The sequence below is a fragment of the Mastigoproctus giganteus genome, chromosome 9, assembly GCF_048544385.1.
Source record: "Mastigoproctus giganteus isolate SK-2022 chromosome 9, ASM4854438v1, whole genome shotgun sequence".
Classification (NCBI taxonomy): domain Eukaryota; kingdom Metazoa; phylum Arthropoda; class Arachnida; order Uropygi; family Thelyphonidae; genus Mastigoproctus; species Mastigoproctus giganteus.
This window is the reverse complement of record NC_143583.1, coordinates 143,622,164-143,643,730: the sequence shown is the minus strand read 5'-3', so window position 1 is coordinate 143,643,730 and position 21,567 is coordinate 143,622,164. Positions and strand designations below refer to the sequence as shown.

Here is a 21,567-nt window from a genome sequence, read left to right as displayed (position 1 = left end):
CAGTTATTTTAATTATGTTGTTTCTTTTCTTATAGTTTATCTTATAAATAAAAAAAAAAACATTCTAAACAAAATACATATCAAATCTAAACAACATACAAATCATTCTTATTATTGTTATATGACACTTAGGTTAAAGTTAAATATACATACCAAAGAAAATGGCCAGGGTTTGACATTTTTGGGAGACTTTGTTATTATAAAACTTGAAAATTCAGGTTCTCTGAACTATGCACTCACAAGATTTTTCTGATTTTTCTGTATGCATGTATTCTAGACTAATTGACATCAAGAAATTATTTAATCTTGTAGAATTTAAACAGACCAAAAGCATAAACTTACTTTTCCAAAGAATACTGGAAACATTTTTTCATCCTCAATAACATGAGCAAAGCCATCTTGTAAGCCAAAATCAACACTGAAATATGGTAATCCTTTTGGTACCTACACAGAGAAGAAAAGTAATCATAGTTCATCCTTTAATAATGCATATGTTCATTCAGATAAATTACATGCTAATTATATCTTTCAGGTTAGTGACCAGTTACAGATAAGTTGCATTAATTGCTCACTTGACTAACCCATATATAGTATCAGCACATGTGATGGCTGAAAACTGATTTGCTTGCATGTGGTTTGAGCAATTAATGTTTCTACATCTTGGTTTTGTATAAGTTTTTTTTTTCTTTTGTTTTGAACACAAATATTTGCTAAACTATCATAGTGCTAATGCGATTTTCTGTAAAATGACGCTAGTTTTTTTTTTATATAATCATAATTTGGCTACTTCAGATAGTCCCGTATTTGCAAATTTAACAACATCAATACACTGATGTTATTAAATTTGGATTGGATTGTTTCATTTTTAAATTTTTGTTCATTGCCAAATACAAAGTATTCAAAGTATTTTATTAAAGTTTTGTGGGCTCTAGGGTTTCCTCTATCCACCGCTAAAAGGTAACAGTATACATAGTATACAATTTAAAGACTATAGACAATGATGATGATACATAAAGGCTATTTACAATGATGATGATACATAAAGGTTATTTACAATGATGATGATACAAAAAGGTTATTTACAATGATGACACATAAAGGCTATTTACAATGGTAATGATAATGATACAAAATAAACACTGGACTTTAGAGTCCAGCACACTGATTAGTACATCAGGTAAGAGAATCCAAAAATGGAAACAGTCTACAAACAAGCGAAAGTTATCAGTCCCCAACAACCAGCTGATTGTTACAAAGATTTATACTTCAAAAGAATAGTTACAATTTCTGGTTCCCAAAACAATAAAAAGGGCCCTAAACCCCTCCATCTAAAGTTAAAAAAAAATAAAATAAATACAATCTTTCCAACTAACCAACAGACGGCGGTATTTTTCTATCAATTAACATTAGGTTAGTATTTTACTGAACCTCAGGAGTAAGAATTCTTTTCCTCCGTTTAAACATTTTCTCCGCATAGGTGGAGAAGGCAGTATAATATTCAGGACAAGTAACTAGTCTTGGCATTTCAGAGCAATTGAATACATTTGTGAGAAGGTGACAGTCCAGTCTAAATCATCATACAGAGGACAATGAAAGATGAAGTGCTCAACAGTTTCTTGAGCACCACAACTGCAGAGAGGAGTGTTACTTAATCCGAATGAGAACAATTTAGAGTTAAGACTGCCATGACCGGTATATAGAAACGTAACATATAAGCCAGGATTGAACTAGTCCATTTTCTTATCATAATCAGCAACCTCAGGAAAAAACCTAAAGGTCTCCCTATCCAAGGTAGAAGTAGACCAAGTATTTTGCCATGCTCTACAACATTAATTTCTCATTCTTTTAATGTCTACATTTTAATGTCTACATGTCTCCATTACTTCATATTGGATTGGCAGTCGATGACTGAGGACCTGGAGAGCAGCTGTAGAGCCAGTTCGACAAGCTCTACTTACAGCGAGAAGAAAGAATCTTTGTGCTTGAGTAAGATATTTTTGAACAAGGGAGTTACCGATTCTGTATCCCCAGGCCCCAGCCGCATAACACACAATTGGTATAAATATACAAGAGTAGTATAATTTAATGGAAGATTTCTTTACACCAAAAGTACTCGTGGTAATCTTAATAATTTTATAGGTCATAGCTTTGATTTTCTGAAGTACAGTAAACCCCCGCTATTCGCGGGGGTTACGTTCTTGAGAAATATTGCGAATACAGAAAACGCGAATACTAAGTTATGGCTCCCATAGTAATAAAGGGGTTCCGTTCCAAAGTATGAAATATATAAGAAAAACTAGTCTAAAATTTTGTCTATGTATGAATTATATGTACTTTCATAATATGACTATGTATATAGACAGTACACAGTGAAATGCAAGCATATGGCATCGAAATGAAAATAAGAAACAATTTAATATTAAACGTAATATTTATTAGAAATTTCAAACAAATCTTTCAAACCAGCGTCTTTGCTAGCTAAAAAACTTATCCCACCAGTGCTATCACCAGTTTCGCTAAAGTATTGATAAAGGAGTTTTGCTTTTTCACGAATAGTGAACTTAACGGAATTTTATTTTGAGTTCGGTCTTCTATCCACAGATTTAAAGCCTTTTCCATTTTTTCTAATTTAACATAACGAGTTACAGAGCAAATTTTTAAAGCAATTAGCGCATTTTCACAGACACTGCGGCAGATTTTTACTTCTGATTTTTTGATTGATCGTACCGTTGACTCATTGATTTTATAATGTTTTGCCACTGGGATCTATCCAGTTATATTAAAGAAGGCGGCAAAGCAACTAAGCAAACCCTTAGCCATAATTATGAGAGCATCCTTGGACTCAGGGGAGGTTCCCACGGAATGGAGATGTGCAAATGTATCCCCAATTCACAAAGGGGGATCGAAGGGTGACACGAGTAATTACAGACCAGTTAGTTTAACTTCTGTTCCGGGTAAAATAATGGAGTCGCTGGTTAAAGATGCATTGCAGGATCATCTAGACAAGGCTGCAGCAATAATTCAGACACAGCATGGGTTTGTTAAGGGAAAGTCTTGTCTGACAAATTTGATAGGATATTATGATGTGGTTACAAAGGAACTGGATGCAAAAAATAATTTTGATATCATATATTTGGATTTCAGGAAAGCTTTTGACACTGTTGCGCATGGAAGACTATTGTACAAATTGGAGCAGAATGGTATTAAGGGTAAGTTGCTACAATGGATAAAAGGATGGTTAAGTGGGAGAAGACAGAGGGTGGTAATCAATGGGCGCTGCTCTTCTTGGACTAATGTTATTAGTGGAGTCCCACAGGGTTCGGTGTTAGATCCACTGTTGTTTTGTATATTTATCAATGATATTGATGAAGGTATATCAGGCTTAATGTCGAAGTTTGCAGATGATACAAAGGCTGGCAGGGTTGTTAATGACAGTAATGGCAGTGTGCTACTGCAACAGGATCTAGATAATTTGGGCAGATGGGCTAAGAAGTGGCAACTGAAGTTTAACCTTGACAAATGCAAAGTACTGCATATGGGTAGAAGTAACCCCAGAGAAACATACCAACTGTGTGGTACTACACTAAAGGTGGTAGAAAATGAAAAAGACCTGGGAGTAATTGTGCAGTCAGATATGAAGTCTGACTGCACAATTACTCCCAGCAATGTCTGAGCAATGTTGACAGGCTGCCAGGGCAGGTCATGGGGTTTTTGTCAATGATATATAGGAATTTTGCTAGCAGGGAAAAGGAGGTGATTATCCCTCTGTATAAGGCAATGGTCAGGCCACGCCTTGAGTACTGTGTACAGGTCTGGAGGCCTCATTTTAGGAAGGATGTAGATTTACTTGAGCATGTACAGAGAAGGGCAACAAGATTGGTGAGGGGAATGAAGGGATCCTCTTACCAAGAGAGGCTTAAGTTCTGCAAATTGCAGTGGCTGGAGACTAGGCACCTGCGCGGTGATCTGATTGTGGTATATAAGGCTTTGAATGGGTTGAGCACGCTGAATTCTGATGGGATCCTTCCACTTGTTCAGATTACGAACCTAAGGGGGCATAAATTCAAATTAAGAAAAGACAGATGTCGAATAGATGTGCGGAAATTTGCCTTTAGCCAGCGGGTGGTTAATTGCTGGAACAAACTTCCATCTGTCGTTGTGGAAGTTGATAGGTTGAATAAATTTAAGGAGGAACTGGACAGGCATTTGGAGGGAATGGTGTGATTTTTTTTTTTTTTTTTGGCTGATGCTGCATAAGCTCATACATTTGCTTTCTTGCATCACATGCCGCCGCCACTACTACTACTACTACTACTACAACACTTTCACCATTAGAAATTTTGTCTAATAAGTCAATTTTATTCGCTAATGTCATCACCTTCTTTCATATTTTCACATTTCTTTTGTTATTCGTAGCCATATTTTTGTACGGGTTAGAAAGAACTTGTCCACAATAAAGTCACTTTCTTCCATTAACACACTCGAAAAAGTCTGTTTTACACTGCAAAACGGTATATTTATCACTTTTGTAAACATATCAATTTATAAATTGATAAATTTATTCAATTTATAGGCATATAAATTAAAAGCAAAAGCAAGCGCATAACACATACTGAACAAGGATTAGCGAGAAACATCCACGTTCGCGATTTTGTCACCCCTCTCCCCCCACCCACTGAGCACTGTTTTGATCGGGAAAGATAATTTTAGCCACACCCATTTTTGTATGCCAAAAAATATTCACGGAGCTTTAAAATTCACATTTTTTTAGGTTTCATTTTATATTAAATCAGCGATCGCGAATACAGATACCGCGAATAGCCGGGGTTTACTGTACATATTTTGCATGGTAATTAAAATTAAGACTGTCATCAAAATAAATTCCTAAGTATTTATGCTATCGAGTACTCCTAATCATTTCTCCATTCAACTTAATAACAGGTGTTCTATTCACATCATCAAGAGAGCCCTTTAGCAACATTTGTTTTGTTTTATTAGTCGAAATTTGAAGTTTATGTGTTTGACACCAAAAATCAAAATACAGTAGACTGTCGAAATAACAGCACATTGAGATTGGTGCCAAAAAAAAAGAAAAGGCAAGTCACTTGATTACTGTATTTGTTTAAGCTCACCATTTTGAAAGTGAATTCTGTACTGATATCGCGGATTATATGTTGTTTTACATTTACAGGCACTCCTCTGCTTACGTAAGTCGGAATTTCCCTAAAAGCTTATGCAGCACTCGCAACTATGCTTGCTGAATTTGATTGAAGCAAAAAGAAATGTTTGACAAACTGTAAATAGAATTATTTGTGCAATGTTTTTTTATCTCATGCTTAGGAACAATTACAAAAAAAGGGGGGAGGACAGGCATAATGTCAGCAAGTTTTACCTTTCAAGCATTATTGCCAGAATCAACGTCTCCAGCTGATAAGTACGGTGCTGCAGAGGTTGAGGGCTATGGAAATTTAGAAGGGGTCTTTCTCAACACATCACAAAATTTCTCCTGCTGCTGCAGAATTGTCACTGGCAACTTCACCGCATACTTTAACGTTGTGGAAGCTAGCGCAATGCTTGAACCTATTAAACCACCTGTTGCTTGCCACGAACTTGACTTGGGGTTCGCCGTACTTATCCTTAATATCTTTAAAAATACTTCTTGCTTTTGCTTGAATGGCCATTAGACTCAGGGGTACTCACTTCTGAATCTGATTAGCACCTGTACGCTGTTGATCTTAAATGCATTGATCCATGTTATTTTATATGCGCACTGTCCTTTGAAATAGCATTCACTGTTGAAGCAGCAAGACTTAATTCCCATGCAATAGATGACAAACTTTACCCTGCTTCTTACTTCTTAATCATTTTCATCTTCATTTCTAAATCAATTTTGTTTGGCTTCCTAGCACTGCCACCATTTGCACTTTACATTGCTCACTTTCCATTCATCATTGCAATAAGTAAATAGGAATGAAGAGAAGATTTTGAAAATTTATTTATGTTTCTTATACGATTGAAGATTTCAGTAAAAGGGAAACACATTTCACCACAATAATGTAAAAACCCACAAATTCTTATAGGGATTATCACAAATGCAGTAAGATTGACTTTACTTCCCATTTATAATTAGATGAACTAACAGAAAAGCCCAATAAACTGGAAAGTGAAAATTGTTTTTATTGTTTTTTTTTCGGAGTGACCTCCAGAAATGTGTTTTAAAAAAACAAATATCATAAAGGCGTTCAAAATTGATTCTTATAACGGAACATATGTTAACGATGAAAGTGTAGTGCAATGTCTATTATAAAAATGACCTTTTAGAGAGACAAACAGCTTAGTTATATAGTGAAAATTTCAACTTCCAAGGTCTTGGAATGAATTACCAAGAAAACAATGTGTTATTGGTTTCACATGGCAATGTTTTCACAATATCTCCATTTATTCCTATGGAATACAAAATAAGTTTCCACGATTTTTTAAAGTTTACACTGGCTGGCAAAAAACTTACGTAAAGTTGAATTTACAGAAGTTGATTATTCCGTAAGTTGGGGAGTGCCTGTATTTTAAACTAAAAACCTCTCTCCATGAATCCTAATGTTAATAAATCTTATACAGAGAAGAAAAGAAGAACAACATTAAAGCTTAGTGACCAACTTGATATTAAAATAGAAAATAGAACGGTCATAAGTAGGAGTGTCTTAATGGCAAAGCATAACATTGGGTCGCCAACATGTTTATGTTTTTTATGTGCAGTTAATAAAATTGCATTCTTAATCTCTCTATTTCTTTTTTAGCCTCATTATTTTTGCATTAAATATATTTAAAATAAAATTTTCTAGATAATGGAAAAATCAAAATAAGGGCATCTTGAATAACAACATTATTCTGATAGTCTACTCTATATAGAAAAATCCTGTTACAACAAACTTATTTGGGGGGGGGGGGGTGTAACATTTGTAATATTAAACAGGTGGATTCAGATAAGATGGTATTTGTTTATCATTTTTAGGAAAGTGAAAGGAGCATTAATGTTTCATTGGTCTCCAAGAACTTGCTGTAATGTTAGTTGATTAGAGGAACAGATGAGAAGAGAAAGCAATTTGTTATTCGCTCAGGTATAATGGCATTCAATGATAAGTTTTACTGTGAGTTGGATTTGACAGTTGCTGAATAGTTAAGCAACTCATCTAACTCATAGCTACCTATGAGTTAGATGAATATGCCCAATCCATAATGTAGAAAGTACACCATCTTCCTTCCTATTCCCTCCTAGGCTTGATAGCCACTATACTTGTGATCATTCTTAATCTGAAAAATTTATTGCTTTTGTATTCTTGACAAATGGATAGCCATTTTATCCTACTGGTACATTGTATGATGTGTTTGCAATTAGTGTAAATAATTGGATGTCTAATGGTATGTCACTAGCAATCTTGGCAGAAGTCTGTTTATTTCCTGTGATTCCAGCAAGTCGCGGTATCCAGCAGGAGATTATTATTATTATTTTTTGCCTGTTTGTATGATGCCGCATTAAATTTGTTGTAGTAAGGATGACTAAAAGGAAGTGCACACTGAAAAGTGGATATAATGCTTAAGAAATTGGCACAGATAATGGTGTTAGGGTATAAATTCTATTTTACATTCTCTAAAGCCATCAGGATGGCATACAATTATGTATTGTAAGTGCTGCATTCCAAAGAGTTGCTGAGATATTGAAATGTTTGATAGAACTACAGCTGCATCTACTGCCTGTCTTGGAAATCACTGGTATATTTGAGTGAAACTAAAAAATGGAAAAAAAGTGAGTTGCATGGATTTTCTTAACACCGAAACTTGGAAGTGCATTCTTTCCCCATTGCTGGATATGGTTATTAATGTGTACCAGGGTATTTGCTATGGCAGTGTAGCTGTACTAACACATCTGAAATTATTATTCCTATTTAGTCTCTAACATGCATTTAAGCTTTATAACTTAATGACATATGATTTATTTTGATACTAATTATCCCATTTTACTGTGAACAGGTAATGCCATAATAGTAATAATGGGTTGATGCGGGGAATTTTTGATTTTAACTGCATAGTTTAATAGCAGAGCATGCTGATGGAAGTGTAGTGGTTTGTGTGCTTCCATATAAAGACTCTGAACTGGAGATATACAAAAACCCCCTTCTAGTGCAATTCATGGAGCGAAGTGTATTAAAATGGGTCAAGCCATTTTTAATATGCTTTGCCTTGCTGATGCATATACAGGAAAACCGCACAGTTGAGATCTAATTAATGAATGGTATAGGTGTAGCAGCAGGTATGTAATTGTTGTTGTTTGGTTTTTAGGAGCATTAGAAACTAAGGCCATATTGCTTCGGGGATATGCGGTGGTCATTCTCTACCCTTTCCGCATCCTCCGTATTTGGTGGTCACGGGCTCGAACCCCCAGTCTAATCAAGAAGTGTGTGCTATGCACTGCTGCTGCTCCTGCCCACCGGGCTACAGAGGCGCCATATGTAACTGCAGTAAATTTTGATTATTTCCAGCAAATGGCTCCTAATGCACCCCATGACACAGCAGAAATTACTTTAAGTCGATTTACTTTTTTTAGACAGGTAGTAGTAGTAGTAGTATGGATATGCTTAACATGTTTCAAAAAACTTAATTTTTTATCCAGTATTAGACCAAGAAATCTAATGTTATGTTGAAAAGCAATTGGATGAAAATAGAGTTGTAAGTGTGGTTACTGTTGGTATTGGGCTTAACAACACAAAGGCTACTGAGGCCAAATTGACTTGGTGCACTATGGCCTTAGCTGCCAATGAGCCATTAAAAACTAAATCAATCAATCAACTGAGGCCAAATTGTGTCTGCTCACAGTTTACTTATTGGCAACATATTGATAGAGATGTTAATTTATATATTCCTGTATACAGGCCAATAAATTTTTGATACAACAGAAGTTCTATATTTGCTTCATTCCCTATGAAGTGAGATACATTATTGCTGAATTAAAGCATAGCTGCCACTTTTCTGACCATCCCCGAAGTCTATCTAGGTCACTCTGAATAATACTGCTTGAAAAGAGCATGCTATATCCAACAGAGAGAAAATTGCTTGGCACTTGGGGCCTCACATCGAACTGGAAAAATCAGTGAATCAGTATTGTTCAATTTATGAATATAAATTGAACGATATGTTCTTCCCAATAAAGCAAATCCTTAAAATACACATTTTCATTTCCTTTTCACAGTGACTGTAAGTTGTAAAGGTTTCATGTAGACAACCAGTATTTTGTATGCTGAATCTAACAGTGTCGCTGGTTTTATTCAAGTGTCAAGATTTTTGTGCCAATTAAAGGTTTTACGTTTTTGGGATAATTATGTATTACTTGGGACCAAGGCTCTTGAGGACAGTTTCATCTCACCATCACTTTTAGTTCTGGTTCTCACTTTGTCCTGGGGGTAATGGTACATCATACATAGCCTCTCCTTACCTAAGACCTAGAGGAGTAAACCTAAAAAAAAATTTTTTAAAAATTAAGTGTGTATCCTGTACGCACAAAAGACGTTTTATTTTATGTGAAAACATCTTTGACGAAAATCAAAACCATTTAAAATCTGACAGCTAGAACCGAAGTTATGAACAGTGTGACATTTTATGCTTACACCTACTACTTACTCTATAGAATCAATGTTAGTGACTGAGTTAGTGTCATTTAGGAAGTGACATCATTTCTGCCTCGCATTTTCGTTACCAATCAGTTTTACTTCAGTCTGAAATATTTAGTATGAACAATGTAACACTTTATGCTCAAGCCTGCTACTTACTCTACTGAATCAACAATAGTGACTGAGTTAGCATCATTTCCATCACCAACTGGTCTTCAGTCCAAAAATTTAGTAGGTGCCATCAAAGGTGTTTTCACATCAAAAAATCCCCAATCCTATGATGGCTGTCGTGTCTAGAGGATGAATGGCTGCAAGTGATGCCATTCATCCTAACCAAGTGAAACCCAGTTGTAACCAGCTTTTCTGCAGTAAGCGGGGGCTCTGCTGCAGTCAACTTTCTCTTCTCTAGCATCTCGTAGGATCCATGATGTTCAAACCTAAAACACTCCATTCCACTCTTCCTAAGATTAAAGTTGGCCCCTTTCAAAATCAGCCATGTGGAAGACAATGGCTTACCACCACATTATCTGATGCTGCAGAGACCACAACAAAAATAACTCCAAAGACTGCTGTAAACCAGATCCCGGATGTCACTGTGTGCCCTGCAAAATTAAATTTAAGAAAAAATATGGTAAATGTGGCCACATGGAATGTAAAAAGTTTAAAAGAAGGCAAGATGGAAATGGTCATCAATGAAATGGACAGGTACAAAACTGACATTTTAAGAGAAACTGAAGTCATGTGGATAGGGCAAGGTCATTTCAACACTAGAAATGGGTCTCTGGTTGTTTTTTCTGGAAGTGACCAAGTAAAAGAATATGGTGTCACTGTTTTATATAGAATAAGGAACATTCAAGGTCATTTCTTGGATAGAATCCTATTAATAGTAGAATGATGATGATGGTTAGACTTCAGAGCTAACCAGTAAATCTCATAGTTTTAGTTGCATATGCACCAACAACAGCCACAGATGAAAATATGGATGTTTATTATGAAAACCTCCAAGCAACTCTTGACCTGGTCCCAAAAAAGGATGTTTTGATATGCATGGGTGATTTCAATGCAAAAGTGGGCAAGACAATTTCTTCTAGTACAAATGTCAAAAGGTTTGGTCTTGGCACTAGAAATGAACAGGGAGAAAGATTAATTGAATTTTGTCACTGAACAGTCTTGTCATATGTAACACCTGCTTTCAGCAACACCTGAGAAGACTATACATGGAAATCTCCTGATCATAAAACAAGGAATCAAATTGATTACATCCTTATTCAACAAAGATGCCGTTCCAGTGTTATCACAGCAAAGATACTTCCTGGTGCAGATTGTGGCAGGATCATCAGCTATTTCACATCAATCTCAATCTGAAGATGAAAAAGATAATGAATACCGTTTTCCCTAGATGACTGGATGTAGAAAATATTCCCAACAATTATACAATCGAAACAAACAATCGTTTTCAAGCTCTATTAGAACTGAATGAAGAAATGCAGCCTGAGCAAATGCGAAAAAAAAAAAAAAAAACATTATTAAGGATTCAGCAAATGTACATTAGATACATTAGAGAAAGGAAAAAGATTAGGAAGCCGTGGATCACAGAAGACCGGGTGTACAAGGAAACAAAGAGTATCAGAAACTGAGCAAAGTCATCAAGTGTTGTATAAGCCAGGACAAATAGGATTATATCAATGAAAAGTGCAAAGAAATTGAATACTAAAACAAATAAACAACACTAAGAAGATGTTAAGACAAAAGTTCCGTCCAAAACTTAATATAATTAAGGGCTCCAAGGGAGAAATTTTAACAGGGGAGAACACAATTAAAGGAAAGTGGAAAGAATACTGTGAGCAGCTCTTCACAGCATCTGCTGACACTAATGATCTCCCATCCCATTTTCAGGTGTGTAATCATGAACCAGTTCCACTGAATGAAGAAGTTGAAAAAGCCATAAGAGAACTGACACATGACAAGTCACCTGTAATTGATGAAATCCCAGCAAAGTGATTAAAGCTACAGGTGTAATCAGCCTAAATCCTTCTGTGATACTATTACAAATCCACTTATAGCTGCTGTAGGCTCAATACTTCTCATCACTCAACTCTCCCATTAACTTTTTCTGCTGTGTTAACCAGACTTTTAACTTTTTCTGCTGTGTTATTGTTAACCAGGCCAGCTACTTGTGCATCCATCTTGGCTTACTCCACGTTCTGTATTTTCTTAATGGTATATATATATATATAGTGGATTCCAGTTATTTGGGTCACCGGTTAATCGGGGCAGCCATTTATTTGGGGAAAATCTTAAAAAACAGAACCCAATCGAGAAAATAGCCGGGGTTTATTTCGCTTAATTGGGACAACATGCCGTTTAATCAGGGCAGGAGACCGCAGCACTGGAGATTACCCTACGACTGCCTTCGACCATACCACATGGTTCGGTCGGATTTCTGGAGGTCACAACCATAAAACTAAAAACAATTAGCAGTCACCTGTTTATTAGGCTTTTCTGTTAGTACAATCTATCATAAACGGATAGTAAAATCGATCTTATTAAATTTGCAATAATACCGTCAGCTGGAATTCTGTGGGTTATTATGGTGAAATGCGTTTACACTTCCATGGAATCTTCAATCATATAAAAAAATTAATTTTCAGAATCTTCTCTTCATTCCTATTTTTAAAGCTTCATAACTTGTTACTCTGTTCTCACTTGCACATATTGTATTACTTGCAATTTGTGTGTGCCGTGTTCTTTGTTATTGATTGCTTATCCTTTTATTGTTTTAAATTTTAACCCCCACTCACAAATGTCAGTGAACAGAAATGTCAACTAGTTAGTATGTACATATTACAGTACGTATTAATTATTCCGATTATCATGTATATTCTTCTGATTTTCACGTATCATTTAATTTTTTAATTGGTAAGGTAATAAAAGGTAAATTTGTGCTTAATATATCTTTACTTTTATAGCCTGTGGATAATATTTCTCTTATTTCACTAATTAGAATTGCTGTTTAATAGAATTAAAATTCAATTCACAAACATGATCACAATGACCGGCACTTGCTACATACATCATATAGTGAACGGTACTTTACTATGGTGAGGCCATCGTAACATGATTTGATTTACAGCGAACCAATTGTAAAGTGGGAGTCCATTGTATTTTTAACTTTTTTATGTGAAACTTCGGATAATTGGGGCAGCCGCTTAATTGGGCCAAAATGCAATAGTCTTGATGTGTCCCAAATAACCGGAATTGACTGTATTTGCATTTGTAGCTTCTGTGACTATGCTTTAACATATCTGCTGCCCAGACACAAACCTAAGTCCAAATGAACTGCAGTTTTTGTGCATAAATGGAAATATGCATCTATTCAATTGCAGTCAAATAAATGAAGGCCACAAAAGGAAAGGCACATGAAATTAACAACTGAGCAATATCGGCACAATGGGTGAACCATGGGCTATGGCTATTGCTTAGCATCAATTACACTCTCTAGGGAGTGCTATAAAAGCTGTATACTTGGTTCACAGTTTCATATGTTATTATTATTTTATCTAGTTTAAAATATTTTCTTTGCTTATATTGAAGTTATTTTATTTAGTTTAGTATTTTCCACAAGAAGAAAAGGTAATGTTTTTTGAAGATTATGCTTGCTGAATTTTAATTCTTTATAGTTAAGGAAGGACATTACTAGATTGTGGATGTAGCTTAGCTTAATTTTTCAGCACTCACCTCATAGTAATCCGCTTAGTTGGTTGAAAGTTTTGCCACGCGCATAGTGGTTAAGAGATTCTAATAACTTACAGGGATTATAAATTTAAAAACTAAGTTATGGGCTTTAAAATTTTTTCTAAGAAAGGAAAGTGGACCTTCCATTCTATGGTTGTCTAATTAAAATAAATTAAATGAAGTGAGATAAAAGCTAATAGCCGCGCACGAGTGACTTTTGAAATCGGGAGTGGTTTTTGAGCTCGGGAGTTTGAAATAGCTATAGTGGGGAGGGGAGAGCGTGCGAGTTTGTTATATACAGGTTGGGTTCCTGTAATGCATTTCAGTGCACACGGAAACTTAATACGTGCTAAATTCCAAATAGGGGAGAAGTTGGCGGGAATCTTTTTGTTTAATATGTTAAGTGATGTGTGGCACATAAACCACTAAATGACGAGGGCTTTGTTTTGAAGGATTTTATAACTGGAATTTAGTTTAACTATTGTGATCGCTGAATTGATGAGTGGGTTATGATTATAAGATTGAACATGTTGTGTTAGTTCTGTACTTGCTAAGTTGGATTTGAAGCTATTAAAGTGGTAGTATGCATGCATGTTAGAAATTTTTGATGTCCCAAATTCTGCTGTTGTATTGCCTATGTAACATGCTTGACAATCTGATTGGCATCTAATTAAATATATAATGTTATTATGATCTTGTGTCTCATACTCATATGTTGTCTTGTATGAATTGAATTTAGAACTTAATTTGTTATAAGATGTAAATATTAATTTCATATCTGTATTTTTAAAAATCTATTGAAGTCGTCTAGCATATTGTTGATGGTATGGGAGGGCGATAAGAGGTTTGTGTATCTTATTCTTATTCATGTGGTTATTAATTTTGCTTGGGTTATTAGTATTATTATGGACTTTGGTGATAGTTTCTTTTATTAGTTGTAATGGGTATTTCCTGTCACAGATGAATTTTTTGGTGAGGTATTGTAATTCTATGGATAGGTCTGTTTGTGTGTGACTATATTTGATAGCATTGTATATCTGATTGTATAGAACTGCTTTTTTTGATGTATAGAGGATGGTGTGAGTGGTAATGTAAGAATTTACTTGTATGTGTGTTCTTTCTGTATATTTTTGTGCCTAGAGATGTACCTATTTTGTATATAGTGAGGTTTAGAAAATTAATTTTATTATTGGTTTCTATTTCGAGGGTAAATTTGAGTATCTCATGTGTTGTATTAAACGTGTTCAGTAAAGTATCGATAGTGGTTTTGTTGCCTATTAAGAGGACATCATCCGCATATCACTATATAAAAAATAGGTACTATATACAAAATAGATAACAGCAGTTTTCAATCTAATCATTGATTTGCACAGTCAAAATTGTTATGCCCTTAATTCAAGTTAACAAAAAACATTAACTGAAGTCAAAATGATGAACAAGTGCCTCACTAAAGGACTAGTAGTCTGTGTGTTCTTTTATGTGTTTATGTTTTTATTTCTGAGTGAAAACTAATTTTAACTGCCATACGATATTTTTTTGTGGTCCAGAGCCAAAAAGCTTATTATACCCAAAGTGTTAGTGGTTAGATATTTGGTTTCATTTTCTCTTCATAAATTAAAGTATGAAGAAAATGAAACATCTTTCATTAATAAGGTATTAGAATTTCATTTGAACAGCATTACAAAAATTCAAATAATAATGTATACTTGGTGAATAATAATAAATAATAATAATGTATAAAATTCAAATAATAATGTATACTTGGTGAATAATAATAAATAATAATAATGTATAAAATTCAAATAATAATGTATACTTGGATATAATACTCACAGAATGACGAACATCTTTCTTGGAGAGTTCAATTAACTTCTTGTTATTTACCCATTCTGTTTCACATTCTAAGATAGCTTTCTAATGAAATAGATTTTTTATTTGTAAATTTTTGGAATTTTAGCACATAATAAATCATTTCTAAAATTGTCAGCTCTCTCTCTCTCTCTCTCTCTCACACACACACACACACACACACACACACACACACACACACACACACACACACACACACACACACACACACACACACACACACACACACACACAGAGTGGATGTCACTTATTGTGATCACTTAGGGACACAGCTTAATTGATAACAACACCGATGAAACAAGGATGCAGCTGCTCAGTACTGTTTATTAATGCAGAGCAAAAATATGTACATAAAAGGGTATAAGTGAAAAAAAAGAGAACATTAAAATCAAACAATATGAAATTATTTAATTTGACAGTCTGCTATTTTTTGAGAAAGTTATGATTAAAAAATGAAACTCACGATGTTCCTGGAAATCCATAAAAAATCATTAAAAATAAATAAAGAAAATATTAAAATGAAGAATTAGAAGAGTTAATGCTCTACTGAAAAACAGTTAAGTTGGTAGGAGTGCCAATTTCATGGAGTAATGGCATCAACAACCAAACCAACTGTACAAAGCAACAGCAATAACTAGATGCGCAACAAGTTGGATTTCAAGAACAAATTTGGATATTACGTAATCACTTCGACTGCAAATGTGTAAACCATGCGCTAATGGAGGGGTGGGGGTAAAAAAGAAAAAAAAAAAAAAAAAAGCAGCAATAACACAAACCGATGCCAGATTACAATAAACAGTTTTTTCTATGTATTAGTATATGTCTGATTGGGATATAAAAGTGATAACATTACTCCAATGATAACATTATCCATAATCACAATAAGTGGCACATGCTGCCTATAAACACTTGTAACAGTCCTAAACTGAAACAGCACGTGTCCAAGTGTTCACGATTATAAAACTTTCCTGAAAATAGCTCAGCTTACTGTTTATCTCAATTCACTTAATAACGCATTAATATTTTATTTAGATGTAATAATAATTTTCTTTTTAACCAGTAAAATTGAACGATATGCAGAACCCTTTAAGTGTACCAGAAGAGTTTGCATAAAATAAAAAAATAAATAAATAAATAATAATAATAATAAAAATAACAATAAAAATTCTATACTGAAAGTGCCATTAGATTACATGAGACACCGAGTGAAAAAACAAATAACTAGAGGAATTACTAATCTCGCAGAAATTAAAATCTTACAATTACATTAAATTAAAAAAAAAAAAAAGGTTGACTGCTGTATAATTTACATATGGAGCCAGAATAAAGATGTAACTCCTTTAGGATAGCACTTTGATATTTCTCATCTGTGGCCCAAAATCAATATCAATATTAAGCCTTAATGAATAATTCACTACAATATTTGAGAAGTAGCTGTTAAGGGACTTGAATAAGACCAAATCTGTACAAATCTACAGATATCCTTTTAAACTAGATTCTTGAATTTGTTGGATGGAAGAAACTGACAGTTTCTGGAATTTGTTAGTTTCTTCATTAAGTCACAAATGATGCCAATGATTAAGGAAAGTTTTGACTCTGGCAACCTGAATCCTTCATGCTAAATAATGTCATTTAACTTATTGACCAGTAAAGTTTTAGGGGCCATATACAGCATATATGACTACCTGCTAGCACAATGCAGCACCTAATATACACCCCCCCCCTAGATTTTGTGCAGTGAAATCTGCAGTTACTGAAGATCTCTGGAGCATATGAAATGGAGTAAAAGGATGCTCTTAGTGCCTCAGAACAAAGCCACTATATGCAATTCTGAAATAACATGGAGTCAACAAGAATGCTACAAATCTAACTTTTTAGGTTCAGTTTACTGATCTATGATTTTAGGTTTTTGAGGGTATAAGAAAAGCTTGGGGTAAAAATAACATTTTGATTTATCTGGAATAAGTGAAAGCCTAAAAAAACTTGTAATTTTCATAAAACTGTGAAAGATATGAGAAGAAATGAAATAATCTCTAATTACATTAGAGAAATGTAATTAGAGGTTATTTACATTAATTACTCTAATTAAATTATGAAAGAAAATCACTGAATCTTCAGAAGACGTTGACAATGATGGAAAGGCCCAAAATATGTCAGCACAGGCCATAAAAAATGAAGTAACAAAACAGATGAATGAAAATTCTATGGGCCTCAACATACAGACTTTTAACTGGAGACATTCTGTATGAATCTAGGGCAATCCTAAGAGCAGAATATTGGATGGCGAGATGTGCCAATCCTCTCCCTAGCAGAATCATACACTGGTTCTCCATAGTCTAAATGAGATCTAATTAGGGACCAATATAAGTAGAGCAGGACATAATGATCTGCACCCTACACTGTTACTGGAATGATCTGGAGCCTATAAATTTTCTATCTGCAGTAGTCTACACATGTTTAACACACACGACCTTGGAAACTTAATTTATTGTCAAAAATTATATCCAAGAGATGAATAGTTTACTATTGGCAAGGATGGTTAGTTAAGTGTAGTTCAGATTCGAGATGTATCTTGCATTTGTTGCAGAAATGTATGGCCATAGATGGTGAAGGAATCTGTATCCATTTTATGCCACCCACAGTTAAAATGTTGTTTATTGAGATTTTCAGATCCCTCACAAAACCATTTCGGAGATGGAGGAAACCCCTGGTGCCATCAGACAACTAACACACTGTAGTTTACATTCTGGGAATGTGAAGATATGGTAAGATCATCAGTGTACAGGTATGAATTGAACAGTGTCTGGAATGTTGTTTATTTGTATTGCAAATAAAGTGGAACTGAGAATAGAACTTGTCGAACTCCTTCTTGTATATAGGTTTGAGAGAGAACCTGCCAGTGGAAAACTTAGGACCTATGGTGAAGGAAGTTTTGAATAAAATAAGGTAAATAATCTCTTAGATCAACAGAATCTTAGGATGGTGCTGCAGCACCATATTGTATCAAAGGCTTCTAGTGTTGGTTTCTGATAAATGCATTGCTGACATTTGATTTGGCCTTTATTTCGAGATCTAAAGATAATCTATTTTTCCCGAAGCTAAACTGATTGTTATTGATCACATAATGAGACTCAAGATACCAGGTGAGTCCAATGGTGTATTATTTTTACTAGGGTTTTGCTCATGCAGCTGGAGAGTGAAATCAGTCTATAGTTATGAGGAATGGAATGACTTTTTCTTGGTTTGGGGATTGCTGTTACATAGGTATGACACCAGAAACTAGGGATATGTTCAGAGAAGATACACGTGAAAAATTTTAGCAGTGAGGATAATGATTTCTGATCTAGACTTTGAGCATAATGAAGTAAATTCTATCATGGCCAGCAGCACTGTTCCTTGAGGTATTTATTGATTCTTGCAGTTCAGAGAGTGCAAGTGGTTGTTATAACATAAAGGGGTGTTTTAAAGTTCTGTTTGAATTTTTTAGCTTACAGCTTAATTTTTTGAAATGATCGATTATATATAGACAATTCAGAGAATATGACTCCTAAGGCATTTCCAATCACCATTTAACAGTTTTATTCTTTTTCCCAGTATCTTCATTAATTGAGGAAGCAACTTTTATCCAGGAATATTTTTTAGCCCTGCACCAGATATAACGTGCTTTGGCTCTAAGTCTCTTATAATTAATAAGATTGGTAGTGGTGGGGTATTTGAGAATGAGTTCCATGCTAAGTTTTTTCTTTTTCGCTTTGTTATAATCTTCATTTCACCATCGACTGGTATGTCTGCATCTTCTTATTTTAGATTGTGAAATGGCAGCTGTTAGTATTTGAGTTGTGTAGTGCTTGGTGATTGCATGATATGATAAGACTTGATGATGTGATCATCAAAGAGAGACATGGTATATTTTTTCCAATCTGCATTGCTAAATTTCTATTTTGTTTGCTTTCTGTTGTCATGGAATGGGAGGTCTGAATTTTAAATATTACTGGATAGCAATTGCTCTTGAGAGGATTATCAAGTGCTGTCCACTTGAAAAGAGGATTGGAGAGCAGAATGAGAGATCGATTCATTCTGGGGGTTGATTTCATAGGAAAATGGATGTAAGTGCATGTGCCAGTATTCAACAGTGCTAAATTCTATTTATCCAATAGCATTTCAATCAGTTTACCTCGACTATCTAAGAGGGGGAAGAATCCTCATAATGGAAGATGCCCATTAAAGTCTCACAAAAAACAGAAAGGAGATGGCAACTGCAAAGCAAGATCTTCCAGTTCCTGAATTATACATGGATGATTAGATGGAAGGTAGATCGAAACAAGTGTAAAGGCAATACCAATCATTATGTGTTGCACCAACTTTTAATGAGGTTTGAAGAGGTATGCATTTAGAAAAGATGCTGGAATCTAAGAGTATGGTTAACCCTCTGCGAGCATTATTTGTAACAGACTATTCTTTCCAAAAGAATAGTATAACTTTCACTGTTTAGCTCATCAATGTTGCTGCAAAAGCCTCTGCAGCTCCACTGAATTTTGTGGTGCAGTATTTGGCTTTACTAGATGAGGATGGTTTGCTCTGCTTTTTAAGTCAAGACTTAAAATGCTGTTCTGAGGATGATGAGAACATAGTTCAGGCCCAAGCTGCAAAGGATGTTGGAGGAACTGAGTCTTCAGTTTTTGTTGCTGCTGACTGATATATTTGGGTTGCTGTTGCATACTTGCATTTAGGTGTGTGCATTTTTTGCCTCTTTGTAGGTAACTTTCCACTGTACCTTATACTTTGAATTTTTTTCCCCTAGATTCTAGAGTTAAGATGATTTGGAGTAGGCTGGATGTTGGCCTTTGCAGTTTGGAATGTGCAGTGTTTTGGCACTGCAGTCTATCTGCATATATGCTTTGGATACACAGTTTGGGCATACCATCTGGAAGTGACCATATTTTTGACACATTCTGATCATGATGTATTTAGCTTGTATGATTTTTGGTTTTGCAGGTTCTAGATCAGTTTATCTTTTGTGATATTCATTAGGTCCCATGATGCAATTACTCCTTTAGAGGTATTTACCGTTGCATGTGGGGGGGGAGACTTGTATATACTACCCATACAAGTCAATTTCTACCGATAATCTCCAGATCTGATTCTTCTCACCATTTTGGGTGAACCTGCAGCACTTTTTAAATATTTCTAAATAAGAAATGGGGGATAGACAATTCATGAGTTTCTGACAGCAAATGTAAGACAAGGAATGGTGTATATTCCTGTTGTCTGTTCGTATGCAGTCTTTTTGACTATGATGTATCGTAGTCAGTTTCACTGACAGAACATGAGCACCACCTAGGCTGCTCAACTGGAAGAGAGTTATCATATTCCATGATTTTCTTCTTTTTGGTCTGTGGGGGTTGTTTCTTTCCTTCCCAAATTTCAGGTTCCCAGACATGGGAGGCCAAGTAGTTGAAAGAGTTAGTAAAATTAATAATATGCATAATAAGAAAAGAAAAATGAATCTAAAATTGACCCAAAAATAATTATATTTCTTTATTAAATTTGAACATGTTTGTCAATTAATGACCAGAACACAAAACAGCTTATTCAGATCACTGAAATTTATTGTATTTTTTCAGCCTGTTGTTTTTTTAGGTTTACTGTTAACAAGGCTCCTAGGCGAAATTGTGCCTATTCATTATTTATTTTTTTTCAATACTGTAATGATCACATCATATTATATAGCTATATACAATTCAAATAATGGTAAAGTTCATCACAATCTAATCACTACTAAATCTGTGTGACAGAGTTAATGGTTTTGCAGGTTAGACTGGTATTTGAAACTGAAAGTGTGTTGAATGAGAATGACCAATAGGAAGCCTTGCCAAAATCATTTCAACTTTTCTGTCTGAGACTGGATGCTGATAGCAGCAGTTTATTACTGAACTCAGTTCAGTAATAAACTGCTCCAGTTGAGACTGTACACTGTACTACCCTTCATCTCTCCAGTCTCAACTGGAGAGATGATGGGTAGTACAGTGTTTGGTTGTTTAGTATCAGCACTCATTCTCCAGATTCAGCAAAAGTTGTCTTTTGCTGGACATCAGGCTCTGAATGTGCACTTAGGAACAGCATAACAAAGACTGGTTGTTCAGAATGCAGTGAGAGGAAGAAAAAATTAGTCTGAATAGCAGCAAAAACTGCACTTAAGAAGTCTGTATATATTATATTACAGTTTCTGCAAAATGACTACTATATATGCTTTATAGTGCTAATTTGATTGCACAATTCTGCAAAAACAACATACTACTGGAAG

At 34.8% G+C, this 21,567-nt stretch overlaps 1 protein-coding gene across 3 annotated transcripts in view; it reads right to left on the bottom strand.

Moving 5' to 3' along the window:
• The window catches only part of LOC150080786 (pre-mRNA splicing factor cwf19l2), a 315,168-nt gene that overhangs the window by 99,535 nt on the left and 194,066 nt on the right, over positions 1 to 21,567 (bottom strand). For all 3 annotated transcript variants that reach the window (XM_090381845.1, XM_090381844.1, XM_090381843.1), the window contains exons 14-15: positions 15,228 to 15,308; positions 343 to 444 (exon numbers count right to left, since the gene is read on the bottom strand). In XM_090381845.1, the coding sequence (XP_090237971.1) occupies positions 343 to 444; positions 15,228 to 15,308 (183 nt within the window). The remainder of the gene's footprint in view (positions 1 to 342; positions 445 to 15,227; positions 15,309 to 21,567) is intronic.